The 10,415-nt window shown below is 47.4% G+C and overlaps 1 protein-coding gene across 1 annotated transcript in view; it reads left to right on the forward strand.

The window, feature by feature from the left end:
- LOC147336844 (protein NLRC3-like) overlaps nt 1-10,202 on the forward strand; it is a 167,489-nt gene extending 157,287 nt beyond the window's left edge. The window contains exons 14-15 of the mRNA XM_086285648.1: nt 4,104-4,150; nt 4,299-10,202. Of these exons, the coding sequence (XP_086141774.1) occupies nt 4,104-4,150; nt 4,299-4,840 (589 nt within the window). The 3' untranslated portion in view covers nt 4,841-10,202. The remainder of the gene's footprint in view (nt 1-4,103; nt 4,151-4,298) is intronic.
- Nucleotides 10,203-10,415: the final 213 nt, after the last annotated feature.

Raw genomic sequence — 10,415 nt, forward strand, 5'->3', positions numbered from 1 at the left:
CTTGATCCTGTTCGCTACTCCTCTGAACCTGTTGCTGTGAAAACGGTTGTGGGTGTTACTTCGTCCCTGGACTGTGTGGCTCCCCATCCAGTTCAATCTGAGTCAGCCTGCCGAGTTGGTTCACCTATGGACTATATGAAAATTGACTTTGTTTCTCAACCTGTGTTTGTCCTTCCAGCCTCGATTCTGAAAAGAACTGTCTCTGGCGTTCTTCCTTCTCTGACCTGTGTTAGACAGCACACCGTTCCTCAAGAGACAGTTGTTGATGTTGTCTGTTTTGAAACTGCTTCGGTGACTGTCCCTGAGCTAACCTCCTCCAGGACTGCTAGCGCTAACCTGGAGAGTGTTATAGCAGTGGATTTCCTAGGACCTGCTTGCTTTAAACCTAGATCTCCTAAAACTGAGTTTGGCGTCAATAACTTGGTTTTCCCAGTGTCTGTTGCTGCTCCTGAACTCTGCTCTCAAACTCCAGTTCCTGTAACCAGGGCAGCGCAGGCCCAGCTTTCCCTTGCTCCCGTATCAGTTCCTCGGGAGAGGGTGGCTGAGGTCCAGCCGGTCCCTGCTTCTATCCCCAGCCTGGCAGAGGCTCCGTTCATCCCGGCATCCGTACCTGCTCCTCGGGTGGGGTTGATGGACACCCAGCCGTCGCCTGTGCCTGTTCCGGTTCCCCGGGTGAGGTCAGCCGTGACCCTGCCGACTCCTGCACCCGTCTCAGTTCCTCGGGTGGGAGCGACAGAGGTCCAGCTAGCTCCTGCACCTACATCAGCCCCCAGGGTAAAGGCAGCCAGAGACCAGCTCGTCCCTGCACCCGTAGCTGTTCCTCGGGTGGGGATGACTGGTGTTCGGCCAGGCCAGGCCTAGCACCTGTTCCTGTTCCCAGAAGGAGAGCAACCCAGAGCCAGACACCTAATCTACCACAAGCGCAACTACCACTACAACTGGCATTGCTGTCCATAACTCAGTCAGTGGCTCAGTTATTAGCACAGTTTCCTGTTTTGTCACCAGTTCAGTCTTCAGCACAGTTAACGGCTCCACAGTCTGCCCAGTCATCCGCTCCGTTACCGCCTCAGTCCTTTGCCTCATTGCCTGTTAGTTTGTCAGCTCAGTTATTGTCTCTGTCACCAGCTCAGTGCTTAGCCCAGCAACCCGTTCAGTCACTGCCCACCTCAGCTGGAAGCCTTAGTGAGCCTTCTTCACCAGCTGAAGATTACGCGGTGCTGACACACTTTAAACTGACTGTTTGCCCTATACAGCCCCAGCCGTCGCATCCTAAGCCGGCTGCGTGCCCTGTGCCGCTACAGTCAGCGCCCGCGGTGCCAGAGGACCCCGCACCCGCTGGCTCTGCATCCGTCTCCGCTGGGGGTTCAGGAGGACCCCTCCAGCAGCTCCTCGTCTCCGCTGGCGGCTCTGCCCAGCCCGGCCAGCACCTCCTCGTCTCCGCTCGTCTGGTCCTGCCTCGTCTGGTCCTGTGCCCACCAGGCCATGGCCAGCATGCCTAACACTGGAGAGCCGCCGCTGCATTCCATGCAGCCGGCCCCCTGAACGGCTCCGTCTCCTTCGCCGCCGCCGCCGCCGCCGCCGCTGCCTTCCGCGCGGCCGGCCTCCTGAACTGCTCCGTCGTCTCCTTCGCCGCCGCCGCTGCCTTCCGCGCGGTCGGCCCCCTGAACTGCACTGTGTTTTGGGTTGTTTTTCTTGGGCTCCGGTGTTTGCTGTGCTCCTTTGTTTTCTGTTCCGTGCCCTCCGTCCTGGGCCCCCGCCGCCCGCCCTGGGTCGTTTTCTGTTTGGTTTTTTGTTTTCCTGTGTTTGGGCTGTCTGGAGCCAGCCCTTAAGGGGGGGGTGATGTCATGGTCCTGGGCCGTGTTGGCCCAGTATTCTTAGTTCTCTTGTATTTTTGTATTCAGTTCCCTGTTTAGGTTCTGTTTCCTGAGTTGCCCTGTTATGTGGTTCCCTGTGTGCTTTCCCTTTGTGACTCTCACCCCCTGTGTGCCCCTCTATGTATTCATGAGCCCTTGTCCCCTTTCGTGTTTTATTCCATGTTTTCCCCAGCCTGTTATGTCTGTGTTCTCCCCGTGCTCTCTCCTCCTGTCTGAACCTCTGTACTTCCTGTTTTACTTTGACAGTCTCTCGTCAGTATGCGTCATGTTGTGTTCACTCCTGCCCTGTCTCGTTATGATTATCTGTGTCAGCTGTGTTCCCCGTGTGCTCCCACTTCCCTCGTTAACCCTCTGTGTATTTATGTCTGCGTCTCCCTCAGTTCTGTGTCGTAGTCTCCCTCATGCTGCGTGGATTTCCCTGTGTCTCTCTCCAAGTATTAGTTTATTGTGCCCAGTTTAAGTTTTGTATTTTCCTGTCATCTTGTCAGCAATAAAGCTGCCTTTTGAGTTCATCCCTTGAGTCCGTGAGTTTTGCGATTGGGTCCTCATCCTGCCTGCCACACAGCCGACCATGACAGCATCCACGAGTGCCTTGCATGCTGGGAAATGGCAAAGGTTTGTCTGAGAGAGCTGAGCTTTCCAGAGCGCCAGTTTTGTGGAGAATGCTCTCACGTTGTCATAGGCAGCACTGACAAGTTGCCCCTGGCCTTGTAACGTCTTGTTCAGTACATTAAGCTCATGTGTCATATCAACAAGAAAAGCTGAGTCCATGAGCCATTTGGGATCAGTTAGCACAGGAACACTAACTCCATCCTTCTCCATGAAGGCTTCACTTCTGCTCTCAACTCAAAAAGTCTCTTTAATACATTTCCCCTGCTGAGCCAACGTACCTCAGTGAAGTCGAGCACATCCCCATATTCTGACTCCATTTCCTCTAAAAAAAGCACAGAACCTTCGGTGTTTTAAGCCCCTGGATCTGATTTGGTTGATGCATTTCACAACAATAGACATCACATTGTCAAACTTCAGGCATTTGCTGCAAAGGACCTGCTGATGGATGATGCAGTGCAGAGCAATGGCCTCCTCCACGCCTTCCTCTTCCAGTTTGTTTTGTGCCACCAGTCCATGTTTCCTCCCTGTCATTGATGGCGCTCCATCTGTTGTTATTCCAACAAACCTCTTCCATGGCAAACCAACATTCTCAATGGCATCACACAGCTTGTAAATATCTGCTGAGCGGTGGTCTGGCCATGCATTGGAATTACTGTGAGCAGCTCCTCCATCACTTCAAAACTGTCATCAACACCACGGACATACATTGGGAGCTGGGCAGTGTCGGTGATGTCTGTGGTCTCATCAAGAGCGACTGAGTATACACTGAAACATTTGGCTTTCTCACACAGTTGGTCATATATGTCACTTGACAGGTCAGAAATGCAATCTGCTGCGGTGTTGGCAGAAAGGCTGATGTTGCTAAATTGACCTTTCTTTCCCAGACAGACTATATTTGCAGCCTGCAATATGCACTTTTAGACAAATGCACCTTCTGTGAATGGCTTCCCTGCTTTAGCAAATAAAGAGCAGTGTTACGAGGGAGCAGACGAGAGCGACTGAGGTCAAGTGAAGGAACGGCGCTGTCACAGTTCTCTCCCTCATCAATTGTCTGGTTCCAGTGGTGGTTCTGTGCTAGACGACCCATCACCAGCTTTTTCCACTGGTTACCAGTACGTGGTAGAATCCACTTCCAGATCTGGTTGTCTTTAAATCTGTGAATGGATTGGCTCCATCTTATCTCTCTTTAACAAAATAATCCAAGTGGAGCCCTCAGGTCTGCAGATAAGCAGCTTCTGACCAGAACTAGACGTAAAAACAGAGGTGAGCTTTATCGATGGCTGCAGCCAAACTCTGGAACAGTCGCCCTTCACATCAGGTCGTCACCAACACTGGACATTTTTAAAAGCTGGTTGGAAACACATTTGTACTCTGTAGCTTTCAATCCTGACCAGTCTTTATAGTCATTACTGTGTATGTTTCCTATTTTCTCTCTACTCTGTGCAGCACTTTGGCTCAAGCTGTTTTTAAATGTGCTGATAAATAAATGTAGATTTCTTTGAATAAAACAGTGGAGCCGAGCTTTGAGCTCAGTGTGTAACAGTGTGTGTGTGAGAGCCATGTAATGTCCATGTGTGCATGCTGACTGTGCTGCTCTGACCCCCCTCCTCCTTTCAGGGTGGAGCCTGCTGGAGTCCGATGGTTGAGACCAGGTCTGAGGAAGTGTAAGTGTGTTTTTAATGGGATTCATGAAAACAAAGCAGCACACATTCAACCATCTTCATCATGTCAGGAGTCATCATCAAAGTGTCAATCAATGAACAGATGATGGATCAATAACTGCAGCTGGATTGTGTTTGTTCTCTCCATCAGATTCCTGTCAACTCACAATCGACACAAACACAGTGAACACAAAGCTCCAACTGTCTGACAACAACAGGAAGGTGACACATGTGGAGGAGGTTCAGTCATATCCTGATCATCCAGACAGATTTGATGATGTTCATCAGCTGCTGTGTAGAAATGGTCTGACTGGTCGCTGTTACTGGGAGGTCGAGTGGAGAGGAGACGTTTGTATATCAGTGAGTTACAGAACCATCAGAAGGAAAGGAGTCAGTTATGACTGTTGGTTTGGATGGAATGATCAGTCCTGGAGTCTGTTCTGCTCTGATGATGGTCCTCAGTCTGTCAGGCACAATAAAATAAAAACATCCATCTCCTCCTCCTCCTCCTCCTCCTCCTCTGTCTCTAACAGAGCAGCAGTGTATGTGGACTGTCCTGCTGGCACTCTGTCCTTCTACAGAGTCTCCTCTGACACTCTGATCCACCTCCACACCTTCAACACCACATTCACTCAAACTCTTTATCCTGGGTTTAGTTTCTGGTCTCCTGGTGCCTCAGTGTCCCTGTGCTGAGTGGAGTGTAAAGAGTGTCTCCTGTTACAGAAACACTCTGACTGTTGAACAGATAGTTCAGTCTGTACATGTCTGTCTCTTTCACTCACAAACACGTTTTCAGATTCATGGATTCAATCAGTTGATGTTTGAAACTCTTCTAAATGATTCCTTGTAAACTTCTTCCTCTTCAGTCACAAACAAACAGGAAGTGATGTCACATGTGTTCCTGTCCACACAGCAGAATGAGTCTATTGCTGACAGTGATGTACAAACAGAGTGAGCATTTCTGAGGCCCAAAATAAACTGAGTAGTTCACTGAATGAACAATGGACTGTGAGCTCAGTTCCTTCATCATTAGTATGGATTATATATGTATATGTATTATATTAGTATCATATATATATCAGGTGCTGCTGCTTTCAGTCATTGTGCAAATGTGCTGTTTGTAAGGTTGTAAAGCTGCAGTCAGCTGAGACTGAAGAAGTCACCTGATCAGTGAGCAAACGTTTCTGAAAACGTCCAGATGAACAGAATCAACCTTTTGGGATCAGCCAGCAATGCAGCATCATTGTTGTTCAGCTTCAGAGGTTTGCAGGAATGAACTGATGACCAGAAACAGCTGCAAAGTCCAAGAAAATACCAGCTGGAGTTCAGCTGCATTTGAAGAAGTCAAAAAAAAGTAAGGATGGCAAAGGGCGACGTTTTCTTCCAAAGAACTGCAAACATGGTCGACGCCTCATTAGAAGAATCATCTGGACATTTGTGAGGAACTCTAACCAAGAAAGCAACGTCACACAGATCCAACAGACAGTTTCCATGACTGCAAGTGTTCAGTGGAAAAATGCTACATTGCATTATTGCATCCTCTCACCACAGGAGGCGCTGTTGGCACCACTGATTGCTGATCAGCTGTTCTCTGATGATCTGATTGATACTGTGAATAACGGGACTCACTGAACTCTGTGACACAGTGAAGATTACAGAGTTTAACTTCAACATCTGACTGACGTCACACAGACAGAAGGATGAACCAGTGAGGCACAGAACACAGTTACTGGAGATACTGGATCAGCTCCATGTGAACCTCTGATGGAGAAGCTGCTGAGCCAGAGAAACATCAGGACATGACAGCAGCTGCACTTATCTAACAACATGTAGCAGAGCTGATCTATGTTAGAGGATCTATCACAGCAGCTGAAGCCAAAGTCCAACACTGGATACCAGCTGAGCCTGTGCTGAGTGTAGTGTTACAGGAAAAGGGCAGAAACACTGGTAGCTCCCAGTGATGCTGACTGGGGCACAGAGCTGAATGATGCAGCATCAGGACACTGTTTCAGTCTGACTGACAGAGAAACCTGTAGCTGTATCTACATGTGAGGCAGAGGCCACACAAGCAGCTTTCTATGTTTCACAGTGACTGAGATCTTCAGTGGGGGTGGACATGCTCCTGTACAGACCTCTGAGGAGAACCAAGGTGCAGTCAAAGAGTCCAGTCTGTCCTCACAGATGTGAACATGTGCTTTCATCAGGTCTGCTGTCAGCTAGCAGGCTCACATCAGAATCACTGTTCCTGAAAAACACAGTCTGTGTGACATCATCAGTCAGCTGATGGTCCCAGATCTGAATGGTTTCTGTCTCTACTGAGGAAGTCAGAGAATATCACTGAGGTGTGGATCAGGTCTGAGTGAGCTGTGGAGGGACAGCTTTAAACAGTCCACAGGTCTCACGTCCTGCTCAGTCTGGTAGCAGATACCTCGTATTGTTCCAGATGTGCTGACATCAGCAGCAGCAGCACAGCTGTGTGATACCATGAATCTCAGTTATTGATCCAACACACAGTAAATACAAAGATGAGGATTTCTGAGAGTAATCATTATGAGTCTGAACACATGATCACTGAATGTTAGTCTCCACAATAATAAGCTAACACAAGCAAACACAGCTTTCAGCTCTTATTTTGAAACTGGCTTATTTAGAGAGCTGTGATGTGAGCGTGCCTGGCTCTGAGGCACTTGGGTCAGCCTCTGTTGTTTAGAAGTGTTACAGACTGTGAATGACACAGACCTGTCAGTTTCCATGTTTGTCTGTAACACAGCTCAGGGGCTCCATGCTGAACGCATCCATCCAGTGTTATTGATCCAGGACTGATACCAGCATTGGGATCAATACTACAACACACAATCACATGTGTCCACGTGATGCAGTTTGAAGAGCAATCAGATGTCTCTGTATGAGGAGGCGGGGTCACAGGAGGTTCACAGAAACTCTGCAGCAGCATCATCAGCTCACATGGAAACTTTGATGATTCACTTCTGTGGTGTTTTTACAGAAACACGTCACAAAATTAGCTCCACCTGTTTTGTGAGCTTTGAGTTTCTTGTCTTCATCCTGGATTCTTGTGTTGCTGTTTTTACACACAGCAGATATTTCCTGGTTGCTTCCTTGATGACCACATGAAGCTTTCTGAAGCTTGGATTGAAAACGCTTCATTACTCAAAGCTTTCCAACACAGGCCTCTGTGCTGCCATCTGGTGGACAAACATGTGAAGTGCAGCGTGAAGCTACAAATGAAACTGCTTCAGCTACGTTTATATATAACATACTATAACCTATATAACTATATGTATAGTGTATTATGTAGGTGTTAGAGCTGGGGGTAGAACTGCTGATGGCCTGGTTGTTATTTATGTTCCCCATGGTTCACCAGCTCTCACACAACATCAGCACCAATGATCCACGTCCTTATAAACCTCTGAATCAGGTCCTGAAGCAGTGACGTCCTGAGTGAAGACCTGACTGATCACATGACTCTGGTCACCTGGACTCAGTGTTTCTGAAGCAGTGTGCTGGGTTTTTAAAAATACGTGGCTGCTGCCTGATGTTGGGCCCACAGAGGAAGACGACTCACTCACTCTTCTTCACTTCCTCCTTAAACATGTGGAAGGAGAGCAAAGTGCTGCCAGACTCTTATTTCTGACAGGAACAGAAGAAACCACAGCAAACTGGTCCAGTTCTTCATCTTCATCACAATCTGTTTATTTCTGATGGTGTCTTCAGTCTGAGGTTTGAAGTTTCCATGTCTGTGTGATGTGTGGTGTGAAGGCTGCTGGTTAAACTGGGACTCACTGTTTAAAGCACTGAGTGCTCATAGAGAGATGCTCCATGAGTCCCAGTACAGACTACAAACATGGTGGAAACTTAGCTTTGATATCCACACACTCTGCACGTCTGTGAGTAACTGTGATGAAGATGTGCAGAGATCTGTGTCCAAACAGGAGAAAGACTGTAAAGACTCTGTGCTTCTAACAGCCTCTGTTAACATATGTGAGGCTGTTTGTTGTTGTTGCCATGGAGCTTTGCACTGTTTGGGTCAGCAGGTCATGTGATCAGGTTTGTTCTGCTGGACGATGGTTCAGTGTCAGGTTTGTTTGCATTCATCAATAAATATCTAAATAAATCAAAGACTCCATGTTTGTTCTTTCATCATGTGACCTCTGCTCATCCATCTCTGTGTGTATCAGGATACATTTGGTTCATAATACACAGAAAAATCAGAGTTATTACCTGTAATAAATGTGAAAGATTCCTGCAGTGATAACCAGGCAGGACTGAAACACATCCAAGCTGTCACCACGGTAACAGCACTGTCCATCCACAGGTGAGGGGAGGAGCAAAAAGAGGGACTTTGACCATTTTATACTAAAAACACTCAACTAATGTTTCTAATATGAAACAAATAAGCCCACATTAATGTGAGCGTTTATTAAATAATAATAATCATGATTTCCTCCTGATCTCATTTCCACAGCAGAGAAAACTGTGGTGTATATTGAGGTGGAGGGTGTGGTCTGTGGCTCAGGTGTAGAGTGAGGGTGGGGTGCACCACAGCAGCATGCTGGGACTGCTGAGGGTGGAGGAGGGAGTGATGATGACATCAGAGCTGCAGCACAGAGACCAGTGAACACACAGTCTGTTCATCTTTGCATAGATACAATATACAGCACAATATTGAATGACAGACACGCTGTGGGAGCTTCCACAGATACACTGACGTCAGCATCCAGAGTCCTCCTGCTGCTCCCCCCTCAGAGCCCCGTGATCAGCACCAACACATTCAGTTAGATGACAGAGTCCAGCTGCAGCTAGAATCAGCTCCCCTCTGTGAACAACAGCACAGCGTCAGTGTTTCACACTCAGTGAAAGGAGGAAACAGCAGAAGAACACCATGTGTGCTACGTTTCCCAGGACACACTACAAACTGCACAAATACAGAGCAGCACGTGGAAGGACCTGGAGCTGCATTTACAGAGCTGCAGACAGCGTGATGTCCTGTATGGACAGGTGGAAGGAACCAAGTCCTCAGCTGGAACACTCGTGTTTGTCCACAGACAGGAAACACAGCAGGAAACTTCCTCACAGAAGTGCAGCTCATGGATAACACACTTCCTGTCAGTCAGAATGAGGCTGCAGCCAAACACAGAAAGGTGTTTTTGTCCAGATGAGCCCAGAGAAGAAACACGAGTGTTCACAGACATCAGAAGCTCAGAGAGGTGAAACATGAGGTTGGAGTCCTCGTCAGCATCCAGAAGAGCTGCTGTGAAACCCTGAGTACTCATGACAGACTCTGATGGCACAAACACATCATGATTCAAACAGAAAGACAAACATGGAGCTCCTGATCCTCCTGCATGAGAACAAGCTGACATGAGCGCTGTGTCTGAGAGTGTCTCCCTGTCACAGTGACAATAACACAGCTGCTGCTCACAGTCATTAAACTGACCTGAGGTCAGCTGTGCTCCTTACATATGAACCATGTGACCTCACATCAGTGCTGTGGATGACTGTAGTCATAGAAGAGTAGAGCTGTAGCAGGTGGTGTGAGGAGGTGGTGTATTCTAGTTAACGCAGTACTGAAACACTCCAGCAGAGGGCGCTGTTAAGTCCTTATTGTAACACAGTTACTGTGTGCAGTTAGACTTCATACATAATCTGCACTTATTTCCATCAGACATGCTGTCAGTAAATGATTGGTTTCTATACATTTCTAAACACAAAACCTCTTCACACTTCTAACATGCACATTTACACAACTAAATGGCAGTATTGATGAAAAGAAACACATTCAACAAATCCATTTAAACCTTAAAACAAACAAAAGGAAGCATCTCTATGGACAAACAAACCCCTCCACTTGGTTTGACCTGCTGATGTCACACATGACATCAGCAGGACTTTAAAATGAGGAAATGCCGGGCGGGCGTTTCCCCACACCTGACCCTCATGAAGACTGAAAAGACAAACAAAGTAAGAACAAATGACTTAATCTGTAACATAATAAAATGTAAAGAAACATGTAACTGAGTATTCAGCTTCATTTGCAGAATGTTTGATTTGCCAGCAACTGAATGCTTCCACACACAAACCCGGCATAGTGAATGAAGCAATGTTACTTAACAAATAGCAAATCATAGCAAATACATAGAAACAGAATAATGTGTTTAATATGCAAAAGAAGAAGAAGAAGTAAACACATATGGGACAAATGGAGACCATTGCAGCTCATCCACCAGTGGGGTAAAAAGAGCAACCAAGA

This window comes from Aulonocara sp. 'chitande type north' Nkhata Bay, linkage group LG3 (assembly GCF_057382095.1).
Source record: "Aulonocara sp. 'chitande type north' Nkhata Bay isolate Kocher_YH1m ecotype deep benthic linkage group LG3, A_spYH_male_GT1.1, whole genome shotgun sequence".
In the NCBI taxonomy this organism is placed as follows: domain Eukaryota; kingdom Metazoa; phylum Chordata; class Actinopteri; order Cichliformes; family Cichlidae; genus Aulonocara; species Aulonocara sp. 'chitande type north' Nkhata Bay.